Genomic DNA, 27563 nt, shown 5'->3' with positions numbered 1-27563 from the left:
TACCACCATGGTGGGCAGCTCCACTGAGCTGGTGTTGACTTCAGACACACACACACTAATGCAGATGTTTTCCCCTCTGGCTCAACCCTAGGTTTTCCTGAGCTGAGCCTCAGGCAGTATTCAACTAATTAATTTGTAGAGTACAGTGACAAAATACATTCCAGCAAAGTGCCTCCAGAGAGGGAACCAGAAGAAAGAAATTGGACATTTAGTCTTACAGTCTAAGTTTCCTGCCCCTCATGTGTCAGCTTGGTCCAAAGATTAAGTTAGGATCTGCAGTCTTCCTGTTATTTGTTGGGTCTCTTCATTGTCTCTAGGCAGGCTGTTGGTTCTCTTATCTCTCAGGTTGCAGTTTCAACCTTCCTTCCTTCCTTATCTTCCAGTATGAACCAGCTCTGGAGCCTTAAGTAAGGTGAAAATTCAGCATATCTGGGTGCAAGTTCACAGCTTGTGGCCCAAGGCTGTGGCACATCTAACTACTAATGCTACATTATGCAAAGAGATACATTTCCTTTCTTTCTTCACATTTCTGGAAAGGGAAATTCTTCACATGGACCCTATTCCAGCAATGGAATGGAGAAAGCAATGTCAATGGAGAAAGTCCAACTGACATAGATTTGATGTTAAACTATAACAAATAAGTCACTTCTAAATCCTTCTGAGCATTTGTAGATAATATAGAAATTGGTTTTGGTCTTATTTGTTAAATGCAATGCTATGTTAGACTAGTTTTAGTCACGGCTTAGTAAAAAAATCTGATGAAGGCAATTCTAGTTAGTGTTGTATGAATAAGGATGTATGAGTGTGTTTTTTTCCCCTTCTTTTTCCTCTCATATGATAATGCCACACTGGTGGTTAAGTTCTGGTGTAGGCCAGTTTGGGCATAATCAGAGTTCCCCACAGGAAAACATGTAAGACAGGAATTTTGTGCTAGTTGCTGTAGGCAGACATGGACACTGAAAATGGGCAGATGAAAGCAGACCGTAGTTCTATGGTTTAAAAAATGCACTCAAAATTTGCACAACAGCATTTGAAACCCACAGTTCATTAACCTTTTCCTCTGAAGACTATAAAATAATCAAGATGACAATAAAAAGACAGTGGGAGGAAGCTCTGAAGGACAGAAACCAAGAGGGTTGGTTTTCTGCAAGAAGAATTATATCTTGTATAAACTAACTATAAAATCAAATATTAACTGATCTATTAAAATGTTAATTTCTAAAACATATTCAAAGCTGAATTTAAGATAATATCAAGGAGACATTTACATTTGGCTTTCAGATTTCAAAATCCACTTTTAAGGCAGTTTCCAAGGATATTATCCCAAATAGAAGTAATGAATTTTATCTTCTATTTTTCCTGGAATATTTTAATAAAATCATATAATCAAAAATAATTTAGTTTAGGAAAAGACTGTTAAGCTCATAGAATCCAATAGAAACCCAATTTTTAATTAAGTAATATAAGTTTACTGGTGTTGCCTCTACTTTCCGAAGATGTACTCCCCAAAAGGTTACAGTTATTTGGGAGAAAATTCTTAGGCACTGCACTGAGGTAGAGAAGAATTTGCAGGGCCAAAGGACTGGAAGTAAACAAAAAAGATCACAAGGAGGAAGTAAATGCAAAGTAACCTGCAGGCAGTAAGTAAATCCGTGTACACTGGAGTGGAAGTTTTGAATATGAATACATGAGAAAAGAAGAAGCTGCTGCTGAGGATAAAGTTGGTCACATGAGCTCAAAGTTTGTGGAAACTTGTGTGTGCATGTAAGGGTTAGGTTTTAAGTTGAGAGTTCTTCAAAAGTTTGTCATTATGAGCTTCCCTTTTGCATAGTGTCACCATGCCCTTGGAACTGTTTTTCTAACTTCTAACAAGTAAGAGTCTCTTTTTTTCTATTTAAAGGAAAATAAATTTTGTGTGAAAGGATATTATTATGGGTGTTTTAAAGAAGGTGGGAGCTGAGGGAAAATGCTAAAGAAAGAAGGGGAAAATGCTAAAGAAAGAAGAGGAAAAGTTAATGTGAAGCAGAGCCAGCTGGTGATTTTATAACTACATGACAGAAACTTTAACACTGTCCTTGGGTTTTGTAGGCAATTGAAACTAAAAGGTGTTATGTAGATCCAGATAGGAAATTTTATGTTTTCAAAATGAATGTTTTTTCTTAGATGATAAAACATGAACACATGACCTGTGCTGCTGGAGTGGTAACATCCTCCTTGGCTATCAATGAAGGAAAGCTTTACTTGTTTTCATGTTTAAGTTTGATGGGTAACAGCAGAAACCTTTCTCCTGGAATTGAGGTAGTGATTCAGCTAGCACGAATTAAACTACAAAAATATTTTCAAAACTGAAATGAATGTCTTTTGTTTTTGTCAATATGCTGTAGTCCCCCATAAAAATTTGTGAACACTTGAGGCAGATGAGTTGCCCCCCCATCTACAATTCTTTCAAATACTTTGAGAAATTAAAAGGATTTTTCTCACACTCAAAGTACAACTTTCATTTGTAGATACCTTCAGAAAAATGTCCAGAATGTCTCTTAGAGAAAACTATTCTATTGTCAAATCCTTTGTCATAAAGAGTATTTGTAGATTGTGTTCTGCTAGAACTTTAATCAGCCTTCAGTGGAGTTGTCAAAATTATTTTTTTGAAATATATGATAATAGGCAAATGATTTGAGCTACTAAGTTCATTCTTATTATCACATGTACAAAACAAGAAGATGATTAACTTTCCTAGGAATGACTTAGATGCTTGCCTTAAAAATAGTTTTTTAATACTTTTCTTCTACAAGGATGTGTCCAAAACATTCGTAGTTTCATGACTGGTTGAAGATGCCACTCCTGTCAATTCTTGGCCTCGGTGACCACTGAGGATCATGAAGAGGTAGCTGTGGTTTGTATTCAGTTTTCTCCAATCTTGTGCAGAGGACAGTTGCACAGGGGAGTCCAAAACTTCAAGTCCAAAAAAAAAACTGGATCGGAGATATCTGATCGGTGGTTGGCATGGCAGAAATACTTTGCAAAACAAACTTTCCCTTGAGGCTTTTTCTCGTTTGTTGCCTTTTTGTTGTTGTTGCTGTTGTTTTTCCCAATCATTTCTGACTTATTGATTCTCCTCTCTGCACTATAATCAGGGATAAAACTATATTCATTATTTTGAAAAAGGCTACTTTACACATTTTACATCATTTAAAAAAACCCCAACTGCAGCACTGTTAGACAGGTGCTCATTATTTTTCCTTCTCTGTTGTTCAAGCTGACTTTATGGAAATAGCCCAGGTGTCAATTTGTGCTATTAGTGCCCAGAGAGGCAGTATTTGGGTTAAATGAAGTGAGGGGCTAAAGAGAAACTAGCAGTCCTATAAAGATAGAAACTTCGCCATACTCTGTCATCTGCACATTTTGTTGAGAAAATATTCCTCATCACATAGAGCAGAATCATCAAAAGTTTTCATTTTACCTCCAGATTAAAAAATATTCGGGATCCTTAAAGAAGAACAGTGGGTACTGCTTTATGATTTAAAAAATAGTGATGATAATGACGTACTTTTTCCCTCTCCCAACAGATCCCTGAGATACTCCTTTTATTACTTTAGGTACAAAATAAAATGAGAAAGTGGCTGAAATAAAAGCGTCTTCCCCATCCATTCTGATGTGTTTGAGAAGTGGGGGAATTCCTGTCTTTATAATTATACTCTTAGGCAAAATTTTTAACTCTCTTACCATGTCTCTCATGACATGACCCCACTCACACCACTCACCCATTTATTCAGTCTTCTCTCTGCTTCACATTCTGTTTTTGCTTTTTCTCTCTTAATGTATGTGACAACATAATGTTAATGAACACAATTTATGCTAAGTACTGATAAGGTAACTAATATCTGAGCTCAAAATCAGCACCTCTAAAAAGTTTAGCTTTTTATAATCCCATAAACCATGAAAATTCACAAAAATAGCATATGTACAATTCCATTCTATTTGCAGTCTTATTAATAAGGCCTTTCTTGTTGATGGTCTCTCTCTGAACATCCACTCTGCTGAAAGTAGTGTCTTCTGTCTTTTAATGTGCAGTTGAGTCAGTTGGAATCAGTTTCATCCTAGAAGACTTCACCTCTGTGTTCTGGGATATACAGTCTTGAGACAGTAGCCTGCCATCCTATGGGTGGATCCACCTTTTCCACCTGAGAGTGAATCCCAAAACAGTTTCATTAAACTCACTCATCTTTTGTCTGGGAGAAATCAGTATCTGCCCTGCCTCTTTGTGAAGCTGCACATTTCAACAACCTCCATCTATTGGTGTGGGCAGCCAAGTGTTGAATGAAGTGCCATTTTTCTTAATGGGTGTTTGAAGGGAGCAGTCAGGAAATTCAGTTTCCCCTGACATCAGGCAGCAGCAGGATGAGGTATTACGATTCATCAGCCAGATCAGATATCTGAATGATTCAAACATGCATTTCAGAACAGGAATGCCTCAACTGCAGATCACCACAATGAGTAATACCTCAGTACCCCCTGCCTTCTAAGGTTGGGCTTTGCTTTTCTACCCACACAAGTATTTGTATCCATAATGTCCATTGCTTCAGTATTTAATTACTGAGATTCTCTTTCCTTTCTGATTTGCCACCTTTTCCTTCACTGTAGTGAAAGTCACTTCCTCACAAACACTTTCCTCTGTAGAAGAGAAAAGCTTAAAAAATCAAATTTTCTTCTAGAAATTTTTTTTTTGAGCAGTCATAATTTGAAAGGGGTGGTTTGTTTTGGAGAAGCAATTTAAAGGTTTCTAGGTTTTCGGGTTTTGTTTTTTTTCTTTTTTTCAAGATAGCACAATAGCGGGGATTCAGGTTTTCTTTCTGTACTTTGCTGTTCATAGACACTGGGGCCAACCCCACCCCTTGGTTTAGAGCCACGCTGTCAGTTAGAAAAATTATTTCAAACATAATTTTTCAGGTCCAAATTCTTGCTTGATAGATAAAGTTATCATCATAACTTTAATTAAAGCTTAACTTTAAATCATAAAGTGAATTCTGATATGTGTAGTGATCCATAAATCTTCGTGGTACAAAATGAGTACTACTCAAGTTGTGGTGTAGTAAAGTACAAATATGATACTTAAACCTTTTAACAACACAAGTGTCGTAAACCAGAGATATTTTTGCCCCCTTGTACTTTGAGTTAGTTTTAGATGATAAAATCCCAAAAACTACCAATACAAAGCACAGCACTGTGAGGGCTGCTACACAGGAAATTAGCTACAACTCAGCTACTTCTCAAACTATAATGCATTCCAAAATGCCAGCTGCGACATTCCCAGGAAATTTAACATTCTAAGATGCTGGAAAGTAAATGTACAAAGATATTTGTCATCTCTTAGTTGTTAAGATGCAATCCCCCAAAAAATGTCCATGTAAAACTCAGGAACATCTAAAAATTGTACAAGTAAACTAAGCTGCTTGGGTTAAAATGGTTGTTCAGCTCTCAGCAGCCTCTGGAAAGGGACATTTTACTGTGCCCTTAAAAAAGAGCACTTTGCTGCTTTCTTTGCTGCTCTCTTCCTGAACATTCCAAATGCTTCATTTTCCTCTCCTGGTCCTCTGAGTAGGCTTAGCAGATGCAAAACCCCGTATTTCCAGTCCACAATTCTTTGCTTATTGTTCTTCCTTCATGATAACTAAGAGAGATGATCAGAAGGACAGGAACAAGTAAAACAGAATCACATGATATTTAAATCTCCCTTGCTTATCTTGGCAGAGCATAAATATCTATACAGTCTTCTGAATATAACTAATTTTTCTGTGTTCTGCGTGCCATCAACTGAAATATGGCAAAGTTCCTTTTTTTCTGGGCCCTTTCAGGATCTGCATCTTATTCTTTAGAGACATTTCTTGTTCACTTAGTTTTAAGTCCTGTCTGAGAACATGAAAGACATTGGTTTCCTTTGAGTGTTTTATTGTGAACATAAGTAATTAGTTTAATGCATTGCCAGACAATATCTAGTATCACTAATCTTAGGCATGCAATTGACCTTATCATTACTTCTTGCTCTGTAAATTTAGTGAGATTTAAACAGAACCTTTTTGTGAGTATTTCCTCAGTATTTGGTTTTAATATATACCATGTATGTTTTTATATAATACATCATTCTAAAGTGAACAATTGTTATAACAATAATTTTGAAATAGCTAGCTAAAGAACAGTAAACTTCTGAAAGCTTGCGTATGTGAAGGGAGATACATTTACATGTTTGTGTGTGCTTTTGATACTAGGCCTCTTACCACAGCAGTCAGTTGTTCAAGGTGATTGTGACACAAACTGTAAACTGTGGCATAAAAACAGCGTCCTTTGGAGTCTGGTAATTACAATCAAAGGAAATCTGCTATCTCCTGCCATGAAAAACCATGGTTTTGCATGATTTGGCTGTGTGCTTTCAGAACACCTTTGTGCGTACACAGAAGGTCTAGCACGTGACTGATGCAATGAACTCAATACTGACAGGTCTGATATGCTAGTTGTCTTCAACCAACCTGCCCAGGGGTAATAAGAGAATATAGGATTTTGGATCTCAGCTGACAGGAAAAAACCCCATCCCTGACATTTTGCTTTAAGCAATAAAATATGATGTGAAAAATAGTGACCAAACTGTTTTCACATAGAAATGCGTATAAGGTTTCTGCTGAAGGTCCAGCCTCTTTACTCTTTAAAGGATTGATTCTGCTTGTGCAAGTAATCTGTAATTTTCACAGGTAAATCAAGGTTCAGAAATGCAGGAAAAAAATAAGAAAACTATCCTGAGGTACTGTAGAAGAAAAGAAAACAGTGACTGTCATGAAACACAGAAATCATTGCTAACTCTGTTGAGGGTGAACTTTAAAGTGACTGCATTTGACACCAGGTGTTGTGTTAAACGGTGTCATTTGTCTTGAGTTGCAGTTGGGGATCATGATAAAAAAGATGCTAATTCTCTCCCTTGGATTTTTTCTTAGGTGCAGTCCTAACCCCTTTCATAAAGGTCTGGTTGCATTAGTCACTGCCAGTAGGTTTGCTTATTGGGAGTTATTAGTAAGGTTCTGGTAACTGTCACAACCTGCTGGCTCGAAATTAAGCTGACTCAGAGATCCCACATCAGCAGATACATGTGGTGGATCCACCAGTAAATTTTGAAATTGTGATAATGGATTTATTAATATCTCTTAATAGACTGGGTCACCATGATTGGTAATGAAGAGACTCTTTGGGGTTATGGGGGCAAAGGGTTGATCGTTTTTCTTTGTGTCTTAAAGATGGCAAATTTCTGCTGAGTAAATGTTCAGAGTGGACAGACTTCTGATAAGAAATTAAAACACAGCAAGAGGTCTGTAGTCAAGCCCAAGCTCAGGTTTTATATTTGATCTTTGCAAGGAATGAAACATCTTTTGCCTTCACACCACAAGGTAAGACTGCCAAAGAGAACTGAGACAGAAGGCTGCCAAGCAGCCTGAAATTTCTGGGTAAATCTGCCCAAGTCTAACATTTTGTGTTGACCACAGAAAAACAGACAAATACTGCAGCATTTCCTTTTCCAATCTTTTGACTCAGCCTGGCATCATTCATCCCACGGTGTCAGGTCTCCTAGCATTTTATCCTTCTAACTGAATTGGTTTAGATATGCACATGGAGCAGGTGAATCACATGTGAATCATTTAATACATGGAACTTGTCCAGAAATTCCATTCAGATTCTTCTCTTCACATAGGAAGTTATTTTATAGAAGAGTCAACTCATGTGGGTTATATCAAATCAGGATTTAAACATTTTCTGACAAGTTAATGACATACAGTTAACTGGAAATCAGTTAACTGATTCCAGTCCAGTGCCAACAGTACAGCAGAAACACCTCACTCAACTTAGAAAATTTTTAATGAACTTACAAGGTTCTAAGTACCATTTTCATAAGTAATGCCAAAAATTTTTAATCATGCACATGTTTTTTTCCCCCCTATAAACACATCTTATATGAATGGTTGCTGGCATGCCCATTTTTTGTGTTTCCCCGCTTGTCTACACTGGAGGAGATGGGTTTGCCCTTCTGCAGTTCCCTATCCTGAACTGGGGGTTCTCCTTCCACCACACCCCATACTGTCACCCATCAGCTGGGCACAGCCTGCTCACTGCATGGGACAGGGACCACGCTGTGTCAGACCTACGTGGGGCTGCAACGGCAGCAGAGTGATTTCTGCCAGGGTCAGGCACAGACTGAGTGCTGCCCTCAGAGCTTTCCCACTCCCAGATCTCTCTCTGCAGTCACACATTTTCTCTTATTGCCTCTTATACATCCTGTCAAGCTGACTCCTTTTCTAAAAAGCCCAGATGACCTTCTGTTTGCTCTTGAATCCATCTGATAGTTACCTTGAGAAGTTTCATCACTGTTCATTCCCTCTTGAAGGTTTCTAGGGTTTCTGCAAACATCCTTTCAGGCAACTCTCTTTGTGTTTTCCCTTTGGGGTATTCCATTCACAGATGCCTCTCACATTCACATCCCTACTGCATCTTCTGGTGTTACAGGGACTATGTTACCAAGAAACAGCTCTGTGAATTCCCCCAAAAGAAGAAACATGATTCCAATATAATGCTAAGTTGTGGTGGGTTGACACTGGCCAGAAGCCAGGTGCCCGTCCAGCCACTCTCTCTCTCTCCACTACTCAATAGGACTGGCAGCAGGGGGAAATAAGATGAAAAACTTCTTGCGTTTCCCTGTTTGCCTACCCTGGTGGAGATGGGTTTGCTCCTACTTTCTGCAGTTCCCTACAGTGTATTGTTCCATCCACTGGTAAGATGGCAGTCCATGAGTCCATGGATCCATGAGATAAAGACAGGGAGATCCCTTAACGATTACAGTCATGAGCAAAACAGACATGACTTAGGAAAACTTAATTTAATGTATTTAATTATTCAATCTGTGATGAAAGCAAGCATTATAAATGTTTAATTCTTTTTTGTGTTGTCTCAGACCCAGATTTTGAAGAGGTGCTTTTTGAGGAAGTCCCTGGAAATTTATCTCAAAGCTCAATGGAAGAGGAAGAAAGCCAATGGCAGGTACAGCTGAAGCCTGTAATCCACAGTCTAAAATACAGGTACAGCTGGGTAACAATCAAATACTATGAAAAATCTGCTATCAAAACCTTTTGTAAAGGCTTTTTTCAGCATTCAAAATGCTTCTACCTTTTAAATCCATTTTTTCTGTTCAGATGAGCACATATATCCTGAAGCTTCTTGGTAATAATTTAATGTTTAGCTCCACACGTGCTGATGGTGTGCTAAGGAAAGCTTACGGGTCATCAGCTCCTAATTGCAGCTTGAATGATGCCTACCTTTGTGCATCTTCAGGTGGTGAGGAAAGGCCCAGAGATTTTATGTAGAAGTAAAGTAGGTTGGAAGGAAGTTGGAGAGGAATATGAAGTGACTCTTTCTAGTGAAATATCCACTGGTATATTTAAGGGTGATCCATGGATTTGGAAGTATTTTATGGAAACTAAGCTAAATTCACTGTAGAAAACGCAGTCAGATCCAAGATATTTATGTTCCTCATAAAAAAATAAAAGGGCTTTCTAGGATAGGTAAGGGATTGATGTTATACAAAAAGGGTATGATGCCTTTTATGAAACTTTTCTTTCAATAAAAATGCTGCCTTTTTATCTATTCACAGTTTTTCACTGCTTTCTATCACATCTTAGAGACATTGTGTTTGACATTTGCAGTATCAATATTCTATGGTAGTAAACTCATAAAAAATATTGAAATGAATGGAGTAGTCATTAAGAATTACAGATACAATTTGCCTGAAATGTCTATTTATAGACCACACCCACATTTAAATTAATTGCTTTTCGTCAGATTATATTGTTCTAATTTTTTTTATTTTACCTTTTAAGAGGTAGTATACATTTATGAAACTCACACTCACATTTAAGTTTTGAACAACATGGGGGTTTTTGTTGTAATCCATCTATCTTCTCCTTTTAAGTTAATTTTCTATTTTTATAATTATCATTGAAATACATACCTTTTAGTGTTTCTACTCTATTGTTTACACTACTTTAAACACTACTAGTAGCTTCTACTGTAGTGTTTGGAAGCAAAACTTTTTTTATGGAACTTTCATAAACATCTTATTGTTTGTATTTCAGGGTTTGACCTTATTTGTCAAATTCTCTGACACAATAATATAATAAGTGTATGCCAAAAACATTGTAGAGATATTCTGAAATAATTTTTCTCATAATATCAGTATTTCAAGTTTATAATGCCAAAAAGTCTTCATTACAAATAAAAACTTAAAAAAAATTTCATTAAATTGAGCTATTTTCTCTGCACTCTTCTAACATCACTGGCTTCAATTTCAAAATTAAGTGTTTCATTAGTTTCAAAACCAGCCATTCTCATTAAACAAAAGCTGGTCCTGATGGGGATGCATTGCTTGGTTTTTTTTCTCCCATTCCCCTTAACATATCTCTATCAAGACAAAGCATATTCTAATTCAGACCTCTGAGCAACTTAAATTCAGCTTTGAGCAATTATTGGCCAATTCAAAATGCATTGCAAAAAATACTACATATCCTGGTGTATAAGTATCTCAAAATTCTGCAAGGATTTCTTTCAAGAGGTTAATTTATTTGACTGTTAACAAATGCTTTTGTAAGGCAGAGCAACATACTATGTTAAGGACCTTTGAAAACAAGTTGAATAGTTCCAGAGTTTTCACCCCTTTTTTAAGGAAATACAGATCTGTTCCATTTGACCCATAAAATGAAGGGGGTTTTCTGTATTGAAATAACATACAAGAAAAACTGATTTTGTTATGTCTTCAAACATGAAATTATTGACTATTTTCCAGTGTTATCAGTGTACTGATTTTTATAGAGAATAGAACTCTCTTGAAGAACAGGGGAATACAAAATGATTTTAGATTAGTAAGCTCAATGTCATGGCTACAGGGAAGTTTCTGAATAACTCACAATAAGAGGGCTTGTTTTGCTTTCTACTTTTTCTGCTTTCTGTCTTGCATTCTTCTTTCTTTCCTGTGTTGTTAAGTTTAGGTTTTTAGAAATTACAGAGATACGAGTCTCAGCAGCTGCCAGAACAACTACTATCTCTATTTTACCTGGGTCAAGTCCCAGTGCTGAATTAATTGTTTGAATTCATATATTGCTGTCAACACAGCTGTTCAACACTGCAGTGTTTCCTTACCTTGGTTTATATCACTATTGGTACTGGCTTGCAAATGCTTCAAGATGTAGTGCAGCTTTTAGTCCATTCTGTGATGTATTTAACAAAACTGAACTGTACTGCAGTGCTGGAGAAAAAATAATGCTAAATTTTATTTGACTGGCAACTCAGAGCAACACAGCTACAAAAGTGGTGGAGAAATGAATTTTGAGGCATTTCTCTAAACCAAATCAAATTTAGAAACATCCATGTGCTGAGTAGATATTCTTTATCCATGAGGGTTGTAAGTTGTTCCATTACCAGAATTTTAGGTACAAATGACTAATTATGAAATTTGATACCTGTACTAACACAAAACAGCATCACCCATCTAGCTGAACTTCTTTTGTCTTAAAATCATAGCAGCATTCTTTCTTTTCATGGCAGCTATAAATGGCTAAAATAAAATGCTGGTCCCATAACAATTTTATGTAACAACAAGATAAATTAAATGGGAACTAATTAATCTTTCCCACATATAAATTCCTAGAAAAAACTCTTCTTCTGAGAGGGAAGCTTGGAAGCTCAGCATTTGTATTATCTCCTTGGGAGGTTACTTGGGATTTTCTTGCATATTTCCTTCCATGTACATCAGTGGAAGCCTAATATCCCTGAATTTTAAGTCTGCTTTCTAGGATGAGGTATGGAGGAGAAACTCCTCTACGCCAGACCATTCGTTTCCAGACCCAGTATTGTGGTCATGAGAGAGCAAATGGTTTCAACAACTTTCCTGATAAATGTAATTTACAGGATGTAAAGGCACTGACTCATTTTAAGTGAAGAAATTATGTTCTCGTGTCTCCCTCTTGTGGCATGAAAATACATTGACCAGAAATTGTTAATCGTAACAGAACCACTGGAAAAGAGCACAGAGCTTCATGGTTTCAGATTTATTCATTGCTATAAATTCTATAATGTTTCTGTTCTAAATTTTTTGTGCTCTTTTAATTGAACTGTTGATAATTCTCCTAGAGGTGTAGGGAAATTTTCAAGTTAAAATTTTGGCCAGATTTTTTAAGAAAACACTGCTACTCGGCAGAATGTAAAGAGTGCCCAAAGATAATATCTTTTTTATAAGTGCTGAACCTATTGAAGCTGTTGTGTAACCGGGAGTGTAGTTCAGAGGCAAGTGAAGGCACAAAGCTGTCCTTCAAACATGGGCTAATAAGCATGCAGAATTTATCAGCAGCAAACTCTTAGACCACTAAATTACGTCTGTCCTTGTAAGGGACTGATTTAGACAGAATAAGCACATGCCCAGAGCAATCAGTGCAGTCACAGAGTTTTAGCCTCCCACTTCAAAACAGAAAACAAAGTGTTTGAGGTGCTGTTTTGTTCCAGACTTTAGACACAGTACAGCAAACAAGGGAAAATGCCCTTTGACTTTGAGCCAAAGGGTTTTCTATCTCTGTTTCTCTAACTGCAGTCCTACAAACTTACTTGTTCTCTTACAACCTGAGAAAAGATGTATTCTTATATTCTGTAATCTGACCCAGAAGGGATGGTCCTGGCAATCTGTTCTGGCTATGTGGCAATGTAGGGGATTTTTGACTACATGAGATATACAGCAACCCCTGAAGGAATGAGAGATGGGCTTTAAAACTCTCTGTCTTGTTACAACAGAAGCAAGAATCTGAAGTTTATGTGTCCCAGGTGAATGCCTTAATCACAGAGCTTTAAAGCAGATAAATGTCATCTTGTCTAGTGAATAAATATCATAAGTAGAAGAGCTTTTAACAGAAGAGGTTGCTAATAAGCAAGTACAGGATTCCTGGTCTGGTAGTTACTGGCATTCCAGAAATTGAAGCTACACTTTCTCCAAGTGTGATGAAGTGCAGATTTGAAAATAAGAGTAATACCTACAAGGCAAATGATCTTATTTGCAATCAGACATAAAGCATTTGCACACCTGTCAGACAAAGAGGGTGAAAAAATTTCCAAGTTACCAGAAGCTTTGTGTAAAATCTGACATATCTGGTTGGAGAATTCCCCATTCACAACTTGGTAAGGGACTAGATCCTTTGATTTTGTCCCTGGTAAGTTCCACTTTCTCATTTTTGTACACAACAAAGATGTTTGAAATACTCCTTGAAATACTATTTTAAATGCTTAAAAGGAAAACCAGTCAGAAATTAGGTTTATGCTAGAGCAGCAGTAAGCCAGATATGAGTTAATAAAAAGAAAAATTATATAGCACCTATTTTAATCAGTGTAATGTTGAATTGTGCCTAATTTTTCTTGTCAATACATGGGATTAAGATTTCTGTCTTATCTATCCTGGCAGTAATTAAAGTCTGATTTGGATGTTTTATAGGAATGTCCTTTGTTCTTGCTGTGTATTTCCACAGCGCATTTTTTGGTAGTAAAATTACAGTGCAAGTGATACCATCTGTACAAAAGCCTATATTTGGTCATAAATAGCAAGGAGAATGCTGAATGAAATGTAGAATAAAAGTTATTTTATGGCTGAAACAGTAATATAACAAGTATTTAGCATTACATCTTTAGGAAATTTATTCAACAGTCAGTCTAATTTTGTCATACAGAAAGTACCACTGCAGATATGCAAGGTAAAATTTCAGTCTAACTCTTAAGATTCTAGGTTAGCACTTAAAAAAGCTATATTTGAATTTTTAGGTGGAATATAGTGATCCAGAATAACTGGTGGGCACTAAGCAATAAAATCATTAAGGTGTTCCCTTTCCTGCTACTGGAGAGCCGACTGTCCTACTGTGACTGGGAAGCTAAATTGGTACAAAATTGGTACCTGTCTCCACTGGGTGGCAGCCCAAGCTCTTCTCAAACTCAAAAGCAACAGCTGAAAAAACCAGCATCACCCTCATATCTGCACTTTGTAAAGCTCTTGAAACTTTTCTGTATATCTGGTGAGTCAAGTGTCGGCCCCTTCGCCCTCAGGGACTCATAACAAGATGGCCTCTCTTCTACTAATGGCTCCTCAAAAAGGCAGTTCCAGTATTGGTACTTAATTAGATTGTGATTACTTCACACAAGCTGTTTTTAAAGTGAGGATTCTGAAATGAACACCTTCGCCACGAACACTCTACTCACAGAGTTCCCTGGAGATATCTAATGGGCTTAAGGAGCTTATCTGGGAACGGAGGGGAAAACCACGGGCTGTGTCCCCACACAGCCTTGTACTTTAAAACACAACGAAGCACCCCTGACCAAAGGGAATCTTTACATCAGTGAGAGACAGCACTTTTGATCTGCTGTCCTAGGAGGCTCATGCCTGTGACTGCAGTCATCACTGCTGTCTGTTCAGCTGTAGTCTTTTTAAGCCTCACAAGCAGTGAGCCTCTCTGGCTCTGCCTCCTGTGACACTGGTGGGGGAGGCATTGCTAAGATTCCTTCAGCCAGCAAGAAACAGAGGCCACAACAGCTTCAAGGATCCCACTGTCTTCTCAGGATGATAAAGAGGAATTGCCATGTCACATAAAAAGTAAATTTCCTTATGTGTTGGAAGTCTTTCTGTACTTTCTGCTGGATACAGTTTCACTTTTCTCTCTTTTCACTAATTTTAATGGATTTTACAAGGAGTTGCTTGGCCTCACAGCATATATCATGGTTTAGTCACTGTTTCACTAAAAACAGTATAATACAAGAAAGAAAATTTTATATGACTCTGGTGTACAAGCCATATTCTTTTGGCTTGTACACCATAATGGGTGTCTGTTAGTTTAATCTAAGATATGTAACCTTGGATTATTTCAGATACTTTCAAAGATTCCTTTAGGAAAGATTGCACTGTTTTCCTTCAGTAAATAAATAAGGTAATGGATCCTTTCTTTTTCCATGGACAGGCCCAGTAAACTGGGTAACACAGAAAAAAAGACCCTAGCTTGGAGTTTGCCCTGAGTTGATCTCAGAGTCACAAGTCAGTGTGCTAGCAGCTTCAGAGCTGTGTCATACAGAAAGACATATTGTATACGACTTTTCAAAATCTTTTGCAAATCCTAATCTCCAACTCAGGAGACCAGTAAGATTTAGGAAGTCAAACCCAGGCAAGAATAACCTATTAAGGAAAAGGATAATCTCTGAAGAATTTATCTGCACATTAATCTACAGCCCTTACATTACATTAAGTTTAGGGACTCAGTTTGAAAACCTAAAGAAACCTTGAAAAGTTTTCAGTAGAGTTTTCCTTTAAATGTTTCCAGCAGAGTTTGGAGATTATCACTGAAATGGGTGTTTCATATCAGAAAACACATGAAAGTAAATGAAAGCTATCTTTAATTTCACAGGGTGAAATTTCAGTCCTGAAGCAGAGGTATTTCTAATAAAACTGTCTTTGGGAATTGGATGATTTTTTTTTTTGTTTTGTCCAAGATAAAATGGAAATATCCTCTTGCATTAGTTTCTTTATTGCTCTTAAAAGACAGGAAGTATCAAAGGCTTCTGCATCACTTTTGGATGTAAGCTGCCCCAGGATCCAATGGCTCTGATAGAGCGAGCTGATGTGGCTGATTGTAGCCCACCAGGAAAGGTAAAGTTCTTCACACTCACTCCTTAACTGCACAGGAGGTTTCTCATACTCAAAACAGAGATATATCATTCCTAATCCCTAGGAGTGATGTCACAAAAAATCCATCCAGAACAAACCACAGACAAACCACATCCCCCGTCAGCAGAGGTCACCATGGACATGTCACCAGTGGCAATTTGGAGGACCCTCTTTAAGAGTGAGACCCAGACTATAATATTTGCTTCTAAAGGAAAGGAGAGTGTTCATGGACCTCAGCCTCATCTCCAGATATTTTAACTGCACTTGAAATGTCTCCCACCAAAACAAATTGCCTAATACCTGCAATGAAATAATGCAGCACACCAAGAGGAGGACTAACCTTTCTGTGGCTGTTGCTCTGTAACATGGTATGCTGTCAAATGGGTCTTCTGGTCTTCTGTGGAAGCAATCTGGTCTCTGCCTGCCTGCAAGAGGGTCTCTGTCCCTCACCTACCTCATGAAAGAGGGATTTCACTCTTAATTTTTGTGAAGTGCTTTGCAATTATTACCTGACAGATGCCTAAATATGGGCCATGGTTAGTATAATAGAGTAACTAAAATGACCTTTGCAGAACCATTCTTGCTGTAAAAACCTCTCCTCTTGGTGCGCTCTGTTTTAATGTTCTCATCTTCTTTCCATTTAATTCTCATCTCATACCTTTTGTTTCTTTTCATTGACCCTTCTGCACAACAGTTTTTGGGAAAGCCTTTTTATGTATCTCTCCCTTCTCTCTCTAATAGATACCATCATCTTTTAAAGAGCAGGCGCTCCCTGCCTCAGCTAAGTAGTATCTTGGCAGGCAACTGGGGAGGAGGAGTCTTCTTTAAAAGGCTCTGAAATTGTGTTGTTAAAAAAATATATAAATAAAGCAACAAACCTTTTAATAGGGCTTTGTACAATCATCCCTTTCATTCCCTTATGGCCTTTTATGCTTCTGGCTTTTTTATTATTTAGTGTGCTTCAAAAAAAAATCCAAATGTTTTATGTTAAGCCATTAAGAGTTTATTTGGGTTGAAAATAAATAAATAAATGTGATGCTAGCAGTTGGGACTGTGAGCACATGCACAGTTGCCTGGCAGAGGCAACCTATAGGAGGCATATCAGAAGGCCAGAATAAGCTTCAGTAAAAGACCAGAACAAAAGCATCAGCAGCATTTGTTTCTGGTTAAGTACTTTTGCATGAGCCTGACTACTGGAGTGGTTTACCCAGATTTTATCTATTTCAAATTCACCTCAGTCCCCCCAACCCTCTCTACAGAATCACTCCAGACTGTAATTCATGATAATTACATGGAACAGGAGGAAGCATGGGATTTTTTAAAATCTTTTTTTATTTTTTAAACCACCTGATGGGACCGTGTGACTGGTTGGTATCTGACATTGCTCCTGGAGTTATTAGATGCCTAACTGTTTTTTCCATGACCTGCCTGATTTTTTGCGTGTGTGTGTGTATTTTGATTTATTTTTGAAAGTGATGGGTATATTTTGTGAATAGCCAGAAAAAGCATTTTGTTTCTTTTTTTCTTTCTACCCCCTTCTGTTTTTGTTTGCCAGCTTTGCCTGTAATCCCCAGAGAATTCTGTATCAGGCTGGTGACTGCAGCTAGGTCTCCTCTCTGTGCCTAATTAGTATCAATCTTGCTTCCTCAGTTCCCTGGTGGAGCTATTTGGGAGAAAGGGAAGAGTCTTTGGCATTAAACACGTTATTAGGTTCACAACTTAGCTCCCATGTGACCTATATTTGGCAAATCAACATCAAAACTTAAACTTCCTAACCCTCTTTCTCCATGAGACTGAGGTATATGGCAATTCTTGAAAAGCACATATACAGACTACAGCTGGTCTTCTTAAATTAATAGATTGCAAGAGGTAGGAGGAACTTCTAATCTGAGCCTGACTTCACTGTCTCAGTTTTGAGCCTCATGAATAAAACAACCTGATAATCCTTGTGAAGTTGAATGGAGTCCCTGACAATCCAGACCCCAAAATTTAGGGAACAGGTGTTCATCCCCAGACAGGATCCAAAGGAAGGAAAATGCCAAAGGGCACCCTTCAATGAGTGCCATTTTGTGTGTGGGACATAGAATGTCAGGTTGCAAATGACAAAAAGAGCTTCTGGCACACAGAACCTCAGGTACATCAAAGAACAGAAATCCACAAAACAAAACTAGAGAGCATGAAACTGTCTCTCTAACACAGTGACATCTCCACTTTTTGCTCTCTTGCAACAATGTTGCTTATTTTTATAGAATCATAGAATATCCTGAGTTGGATGGGACGCACAAGGATCACCAAAGTAGAAAAAATCTCTTGGAATTATATGAAGGAGTATGATCTGAACACAATTTTAATTGCTAGATTCCTTTAACTCACATAGTTTGGTAGGGTTTCCTATAAAAGCAAAGTGTACCTTTCAAAATTCTGTTACAGGATCAGGAACAGAGAAGAAAAAGTCATCAGATGCTTGGACTTGGGAGGCTTAATGTTTCATGGGCCTGGCTCTTGTGTACAGCCTTCTGCATGCTGGTTCCGACCTATTCGAAAATGGGTACTGGGGCTCAGAAAGAGCTTAAGAGGTAGACTTAGCTGAGCTTTTCCCAGTCCATAAAAGGGATTATAAACTTTCTGACCTTGGAATGATATGTGAAAATAATCATCTTACTGCATTCTGCAGTGTTTTGGTAGGCTGAGTATGTGTTCCTGAGAAATAGATAATTAAGTGGAAAATTGAGGTTTTTGGGAAAGGGGAAGATTATATGTGTACTTTTCTATAGTACATTACTAATTTTAAAAAGATGACAAGAACTTATACTGTAAACTTGAAATCAAAAAAAAAAAAAAATATCAGTGGAAAACTTCCTATTGGCTCCAGCACTTTTTAAAATCTAGACTAAAAAGCAATAACAACAGGTGTAGTATCTTCAGTTATTATGGACAAGTGAAGGTTCACTTGACATCTGTAGGTAATTGCTTTTGGAGAATGGTACTGGTCGACAAGGCACAACTCTGAAGAAAAACTGATAGATTGTTGGATACTGAGAAACAATCACATTTGTGTTAAAAATCCTGAGTTACTTCGACAATTTTACTTGTAAGATCATTCACCATTCATATTTTAGAGACATTGTTTTCAAGTTTGCATGAAAGAAATATATCTAGGTGTCTTAAGGGTTTGTGTATTTCTAGAAAACCTTTACATTTTAAAAGCTATGCTTGTGTTATCCAGTTATTGGTTGTGGACCATTCAGCTGCTGAAGAATATCAGCAGTTGAATGTGCTTCATGTCATACCTGGAAGGATCCTTACTCCTAGAATATAGATTTGGAAGAACTTAGGTCACAAACCTGTAAAAGTTTATAAAGGTGTAGATCAAGACCCCAAAAAGAAAATTCAGACTTGAGTTTATTTTACAACATAATGTCACTGTGTCTCATATTTTTCTCTCACAAATATATATCACAGGTTTTTTATAATGCCTTTTTAGACCTTTGAAAACACATCAAAAAGTACTTACTAGAGAACTGTTAAGGAAAAAAATCGAGCATGGGAGGGGATGTCTTGGAGATAAGAAGTGAGGATGGTTTGGATTGTGTGGCAAAATAGGATTCCAGTGCTGGTGTGACCGTTAAAGAATGAAACTACAAAGGGATCAATGAGAACAATTATTTATCCTTCCAAACTTGGAAACAGTTGTTTGTCATTTATTGCAAGTATGAGGAAAGGCACTGGAAAGTCTTGGTGTGAGTAGGGGCCAGTGGTCAGTACTGGAAGTGCTGGGTCTGTATGGTAATTCTTTTCCTATAGGGAGCTGAAAAAGACATTTCTGCTTCTCTGCCAAGATGTGGCTTTGTGACTAGTGGAGTAAGAGTTTACAAAGAATAGGTAAGTTTAAAATAATAGTTAGACTGCTTTGGTTTTGTTTTGTTTTGTTTTGTTTTTCTGGGCGTGAAGTAGAGTAAGTCACTGAGTTTCTGTCAGTTTCTTTGATAAGTCTGGAAGATTCTGAACTAATTTCTGCTGCTTAACTGGGTGCCGGGGTTCCAAACCTAGATCCTGCACAAATTCCATATGTTCCTTTCAGATTCCTTCTGGAAGAAAGTAAAGACTATCATGAAGAAAATCCTGTGCAAGACTATAGCGAATGCACCCAGTAGACTAAGCAAGACTGAAGTTCTTCTTTGACCTGATAAAGTGAATAATGTGTAATGTTAAGATAGAGAAAGAGTAACACCCGCCTCCTCCTCCTCTGCACACACACACACAACTTGTTTACAAAAGTGCCTTGTAGTGACTGCTGGTGGTGTCACTCCGTCCCATGCCCCAGAGCTATCACCGGGCCTCATGGGAGATGTCACTACAGCACTGGACATGGGACTGTTTGTTCACTCACTTTCTGTGAAGAGAGTTTTGAACTGTGTTTTGAATAGACAGCATTTTCTTTGTGTGGTTGGTAAATAACACAGAGCAAAGTTAGTCAGCAAGTTGCATAGCTTCTGCATTCTGATTCTTTGGAGCCCTTTTGTACCAAGCTTGACAGGATGTTTTTAACAGAATGTGACCTCACTGGGATACCAGAGGTAAGGAAAAAGTTATTGGGGCTGTTGTGGAATATTTTGCACAGAGCTGACAGAAAGTACTGCTTTAAAATGCCTTTTGGAAAGAAGATGGTCTCATGGTGATCCAGTCAACACCTTGTTCAGTGAAAATCAATGTCTTTCACTCCTTCGTAAGTTATAGGATGTCTTAACAAGATTTTCTATTTCCCACGTACGGAAAAAGAGGCTGATTTGCAAATCTCAGAACAGTTACGTACTTGCTCATTGAGCAAAGGCCCAGTTCTAGTGACAGAACATCAAAATGTTTTCTTTCTAACACAGCACAGAATAAGCAGATCAGATCCAGTTGTTCATCCAAGTCCTAGAAGCAGCAGTGTGAGTATCGGAGCGGTGGCAAACCCAGCAAGACCAGGCAACAGCAACCTTGTGGATACCCATCCTCAGTCACTGGGTGAAGGTAAGAAGGAAAAGTGACACAAAGTAGTATCATTGCTCTCTCCGGGTAGGATCAGGTGCGGGTTTGCATCACGGACAGCGAAGCTGAGGCTGCCGCTTGTCGCGGCGCCTGCGGGCAGAGCAGAGGGGGTGCGGTGCCCCGGGGGCTGCGGGCGCTGCGGGCACCCCCTCTCCTCCCTCTGCTGGCCAGCGCCGGGGCAGCGCGGGGGGACCCGCACCTCCGGGCTGCCCGAGGAGCCCTGACCCGCACCGGCTCTCCAGGGCTTCCCCAGGGTGCTGCTCCCGCTACTGAGCACTGACAGGATGGAGTGGTGCGAGCTTCAGCTGCCATAAAAGAAGGGAGAGGAATAAGAGTGTTCCACAACTCGGAGAAGATGATTTACCAAAAAAAAAAAAAAAAAAAAAAAAAAAAGGATGTCAGATTCAGATATTTATACAGTATAAAATATTATAGATTCATGCTGAACATCTGTTTACATTCAGGATCTAAAGAGGTTTTTATGGAAAATGAAAGAAAAATGCATTATTACACAAAATAGCTTCATGAATAAGAGGGATTTTGCTGTTCTGAAATTGAATTAACAATATGTGATCTGCTTTACTATCTACACCAACAGAACAACAAAACTTCATTGTTTTTGTGGTCAACAATTGTAGAGGTTTTTTCCAGCCAGTATAGGTGACTTGAAAAGTTAAAAAGTTTGTTTGGAGTCGCTGGTGGAGCAGTGAGAGGAAATGTTCTCATGATATGTAAAACTGTTATTCATACTTGAACACTTTCATAAAAAAGAAAACTAAAATTATGCTTTTAAAATTGGAAAGTTTTGGGTTTTGCTGACAACGAAAGTGTTCTTTGGTAAATGAGGATGGAAAAGTTTGCTCATTTACTTATGACTAACTAGAGTTGCTTTTTACAGTAAGGAACATAAAGAACTATGTCTTTGTTTTTGCTTGTGATCAGTTAAAAAACGTATAGTTTGAACTTCATTTAGCTGTATGAAAGATGTGGTGAGTGCATCACTCCTCCCAGTAAGACAGGGTGATGACTTTGGTTTGACAAAGCTTTTACAGTGATACTTTTACGTTGCCAAGCCTGTTACAGTACTTTGATCCGTTGGTGTGTGGTCAAAAAAGATGCAAGCTCTGCCCTAATTAAGGCAAATATTTATACTGAAGAACCTTCTAGAGAGAAGCATGTTATGTGAAGCAGAAGTATGTCAAACGGGGATGATTAAAGATGTTAAATTTATATTCACAACTTAGGTATTTGTGTTGCAGTAGTACTTCTGGTCTTCATCATGGGTCAGATGTTTGGAATTGTATAATAAACCCCAAGATTTTATAAAGCAAACATCTAATGATGATATGAGACCTGAGATAGCAGTTAAATTTAAAAATGTAACAAATTAGTAATAATAAATGTGTTAAGATAGAGTTTTCATATTGAATATCTATCTACAGCTGTATATGTACTGTGAGGTGGTTTTTAACAGATGATTTTTCATAGTGTCTCATTCACTACAGATAAACTGCCACCAATAGTTGTAAGCTTGATCTTTTCATGACCTTCAGTCAGGGAGATGTTAGCAGGGTGGGATACAATTTACTTCATCCTGGAATTTGAAGAAAAGAGTGCAAAAGTTCAATAAAAGTGGATCGTTTCATATTGATGAAAGCTACAGTGGAGAAACCAGTAGAGGTCAGTGCAGAGTGCTGAAATGGAAGGAGAGTGCCAAGGCTTTGTGCATTTGTGCTCTCTACTTTTGATCTTTAACTTTTCCTTTAAAATAGGGTAAAGGCTTACAGTGGCTTACAGCCAATATTCCTATCCTCTTCGAAAGATAGACTAAACATACTTGTGACAATATGATAATGTCACACTGCTTAAACAGATCAATTTAAGCAACAAAACACATTTTGTTGCATGTTATAGCTTGCAGACAGATGCTGGAAGCCTTATTTGGTGGAAGCATTACTGAAACCAATGTGTAATACTTATTACATACATTGCAGTGATAATACATCTAGTTGATGGCTATGTAGCAAAAAAAAAAAAAAAGTAGGAGAAAGGATAATTTTTAGGGAACAAGTTTTCAAATATTTGAAGTTAGAGTAACAACAGAATTTTTCTCATTTTTGGTAAAAAGTTTGTAAAATTATCGTTATGTGGTGTTTTAAAAGTCTTTTCTTTGTGTATATACATAGATATGCAGGGGAGTGGGGTGAGGCAAACAGACTCTGTATATAAAGTTGAATTATCTTTTGTTTCACTTTTTAAAGAAAGCCATTGTTTGCTTGTGGTTCCCTTTTGTGATTTAAAGCAAGGAAAAAAATCACTGACTATAGTCAGTGCATGAAAAGATCCTTCAATATATATTAGCTGCAAAATCTCCTCTCTGAAAAGGCTTCTATTCAAGCTGCTTTCTGTGAATCTAGAAAGAGCAACCTGCCTGTCCCCATTCTGTTTCCTTACACTTTAACTAAGTACTTAGAAAATGAGCTTGCTATTAAATTGTGATTGTTGAATATCAAGGAATTGCAAAAAAATTATCACCAGATAAAAGGGGTCTTGTTCTACTTTGATTCAAATGCCAACTTACATCTGCTGTCTATGATGTTAGGGGGAAATTTCCCGTACCTTTAAAGAGAGTAGAGCCACACAAACAGTAAATATTCTTGAAAATCCTCTTCACTTGTTCTGCTTACCTTTCATGTCCTTCTTTAAATTGATTATGGAGGCATTGGAAAGAATCCAACACCTTTGAAAATCATACTTTCTTTTCATTTCCTTTATCATGCTCTTAAAAGTGTCATGAGCCAGACAGAGACTCTGCAGCCCTTCCTCACAGGCACTTGTTCTGTGTAGCATGAGTGGGAAGGAAGCTCCAAGGGCTTTAAAGGGAGGATTACAGCAAGGGAGGGATTCCCTGGTAACTGTAGCAGCTATCAGCTGTATAAATTGAGGTGGGAAGGAGAGAGAGATGCTATAAACTGCTGTTGCATATCTGACCTGTGATATGTTTTTGCTGCAATTCTCTGTGTAACGTCACATACAGGTCTTCCAATCCATGGGTTTCATGTCAATATCTCCATTTATACATGTAGCATAAAGTGCTGGATTTGTGAAGCCAATGAAGTGCTCGTGTTTGAATCAGCAGAGAGACCAGAATCTCTACAGGCTTGTTTCACCAAATTTTTTTCCCTAGGGCAAAGAAAACTTAGAAATAATCTCATTTTTTTCATAACACAGGATCCCATCTAATATAGTGGCATACAAGTGATAGTATGTCAAATGACAATTTCAAGTAGGAGTCACAATTTTTACCAAAACCTTGCACTCAATTCCTCTCAATTCAGTTCTTCTTTAAAATTGAAGAAACAACTTTAAGTACTGATTTCACTCCTGGATTTGATTGTGTTTTGAAAAAATAGTCTTGAGTCCAAAAGTCAAATCCCCCTTCTCTCCCCACATAAGCTTCTGTCATCCGTAGCATTTTGACAAGCAATATATTCCAGTTGGCTTTTACATATCTCTCATTTTTTGTTGGTTAAAAAGGGTGTGAGAAGTTGTGTTTAGCTGAGCCACAGTGGAAGTGCTCGATTACAGTAGCTGATTCTCTTCATTAGTTATTAGTTATTTGTTCCTCCTCAAATGCTTTTCCCGCAAATTAGTGCAGAGGTTGAAATTAAGGTACTATTTATAACCCTCAGTGCTCTGGTTTTAGCCAGTCAGTGTTGAAGTCCACAAGTCCAAGTGGACTCTTGATTCAATTAAGTTTGCTTGTTTGTTAAATTTCATTAGCAGCTGGCCTGCTTTTTTTTTTTTGACTTTTTCTTTTCTGTAACATCCTGAATACAAAACCCCAAAATTCAGAGACCAAAATAATGTTGCTGAAAACGTGTAGTTTAGTCAAGTGTAAAGCTATGCTAGAAGTTTGGTGTTCTTATCTGTATGCTGACCAAAGATAGAAGATTGCAACCTAGCAGCTCATGACCAAGAAACAGAAGGTCTATCTTATTGCTGAAGTTCCCAGTCTGTCATAGATCAATGTTTGATATTTTCTTGATTGTGGTATTATTCATACATACAGGTATGGTAATATCATGTTCTCATTTTTTTTTCCCTCCCTTTTGATGTCTTTGATCTATTCTTTTTTTTGCTGCTTTGTAGAAGTTTTACTCTGCAAAGTAGTTGTGCATAGTAAAATTATCTTGCCACTATACAGCTACGTTTTACATTTGTTTAACTCAGGGATGTATTTCTTCATTCTTAGTTCATAAGGGGGTGGGGGTGACTACCAAAATCTTTATGGTACCTGAAATGAAGGTATCTGTCATTCAGATAAAGCTTTGTGTTCTGTTTAGGCATGTATCAAAGAAAATGTGTGCTTGTGTCCAGCTGGGAGTAGCCCTGATTCAGTGGTGATCAGTGACCAAGATAGCAGTGCTAGCGAAAATCTCCTCATGTAAACAAGGAAACTGTGGCATTTGCACCAGCAATTGAATAAATTCAGGCTCCTTATGGGTAATTACATTATCAATCTGCAGATTGCAAAATAAACTTAAATAAATTAGAGCCAGTAAATTAGAATGATAAATGTAGGCAAATAAACCGTAATTTCAAAAATTCAATACGGAGGAAAAAGATATAGATTTTTCACCCATTTCATGAATAAATGGACAGCCTAAGCAATTGGTGTAATTCTGGGAAATGTAGACATATATCACAAGAAAATGTCAATATTGCAGTTTTGTTTTTGGTGGTTCTATCATTTTACTGAAACATATCTACGGAGGCATCTTTATTTCTAATGTGCTTTAAGAATCAGAAATGGTGATTTTCCCCGATTATATTAGATTGGATCATGTAGCTGGGTTTGGGTGGTTTTCACTTTATCCTGGATTTCTGTTGGGAGTTTGTTACCTGCCCTTTTCACTGTGTATCTCAAATCAATACTAGGCTTTTTTTTTTCATTGCTTCACTTTCTCATATGTCAAGAGCAAACTTCAGATGCCAGTCTCTTGATATTCTTTGACTCCCACTGAAATCCATACAAAGCTGATACAAGTCTTGAGTGTCTCACACATCCTGGGAACAAAAAAAAAAAGCAACCAACTTATGGTGTGTGGTGACCTAGAGCTGAGGAACTGTAGCCTTTATGAACTCAACATTAAATCTGAGGATATGTGGTACTAAACCTTTCTAGAAACTCTGTAAATCACTCCTCTTTCCTAGAAAATTTCTGTTATTTCTCTTACACTTATGTATTTCTAAGAGTTTAATACTCACACTGCTGTCAACAAAATAAGTGTGAATTCTCTTTTTGTAATACATATTCATGTTTATGTTTACAAGCAAAGTGACTTCAAAAGATATTTATGTTTTTAACAAGTCTCTTCCAAAAATTGAATCCTATATTTCGCTCTACTGTACAGAATAACTCTTCTATCAATACCCTGTAACACATGAAGGTCTTCTGTAGAAGATGATTGTGATTAGTCAATATAGTGCAAGGGGTTATTAAGAATAGGCTTCACAGAATAGAAAATATTCAACAAGTATGCTTACTTTTTCTTTTTCTTACTTTTCCATGCTTTATTTTTCCTTTTTTACTTTGGTGGCCCATCTCAGTTTCAATTTTATGCCCTAGGTTTTCCCAACACTGTAAAAATACAATGAATAACAATGTTATTTGAATATGTTATTTTACTATTCTTTGGGGATTTTATGTTGGCCCAGAAAAAGAAGTACGCTCTTCTGAAAACTTTTAATCTATGTTTATATATATTATATTTTTATCACTACACTCATATTTTAGATCTATATATGTATATGAATCTGTGCAGAACATTTTGAAATTTCTGCAGGGAAATGATACTTAGGAGCTCACTAATATATTTTATGATCTCAACAAGTTAATATGGATATTATTTTTTTCCAGGAATTAAGATGTTAAACTTAAGAAAACACTTCATTAAAATTAGATGAAATATGGATAAAAGTCTGAAAAAATACTAACTGCAGCTTTAAACAGCATGAAACTGAAACACATTTCCCATGAACTTGACTCACAGAAATATTTTTTCTATTTTTCTCGGAAATAATTTTATTAGTAGTGCTCCTATAGAAGTGTTAATCATGTGATCGCATGTGTCAAAAATATTCCATTTTGCTAGCAGATTTATGCTACTTCAGAGAAAATATATGAGTAAAGATTTTCTGGCAGCTTAATGTTGGTGGTAAAGATGACCGTGGAGAATATGAATGTTTATACCTGGTATGCTTATACCCCATTCTCTTATAAAAAAGGGTTCTGGAGTAGCACAGATTGTAATTGTTAACCAACACAGTAGCATCTGCAATGAGATCACACGGTTGACTGGATTCATGTTTAAGGGGAGCAGGGGATGTCATCTGCTTTGACTTAAGCAAGTTTTTTAGCACAGTCTCCCATTACATCCTAATATTGATGCAATGTAATTATGGACTGGGTAGATGGACAGGTACATGAGTAGGAAACAGATGGATCATTGAATTCCAGGGGTAGTGGCTAATGGTTCATACTCCACCTTGTTACCTGAGTTCCTTAGGGGACTGTCCAGAAGCCCACCCTGGTTCAGTAACTTCCTCAGTGGACAGTGAGCTGAACTTTGTATGCTGACTGTGATGAAGGGTAACAAAGCATGGGGTTGTGTCAAAGCAGACTACCAGTAGATCAGAGAAAGTTGTGATTTCCTTATAATTGGTACTAACTAGGGCACATCTAGAACAATGCATCCAGTTCAGGGTA

General features: G+C 37.5%; 1 protein-coding gene across 3 annotated transcripts in view; it reads left to right on the top strand.

Moving 5' to 3' along the window:
- The first annotated feature begins 20159 nt into the window (after positions 1-20159).
- ST18 (ST18 C2H2C-type zinc finger transcription factor) overlaps positions 20160-27563 on the top strand; it is a 168837-nt gene continuing 161433 nt past the window's right edge. For 2 of the 3 annotated variants that reach the window (XM_010401184.4, XM_010401182.4), the window contains exons 1-2: positions 20378-20486; positions 20638-20773. In XM_010401184.4, coding sequence (XP_010399486.1) covers positions 20433-20486; positions 20638-20773 — 190 coding nt within the window. In that variant the 5' untranslated portion in view covers positions 20378-20432. Of the gene's footprint in view, positions 20338-20377; positions 20487-20637; positions 20774-27563 lie in introns of those variants that run through there. The other variant, XM_010401183.4, reaches the window with a different exon arrangement.

This window comes from Corvus cornix, chromosome 2 (assembly GCF_000738735.6).
Source record: "Corvus cornix cornix isolate S_Up_H32 chromosome 2, ASM73873v5, whole genome shotgun sequence".
Lineage (NCBI taxonomy): Eukaryota > Metazoa > Chordata > Aves > Passeriformes > Corvidae > Corvus > Corvus cornix.
Note: the sequence above shows the minus strand (reverse complement) of the source record. Positions and strands in the feature narration are given on the sequence as shown.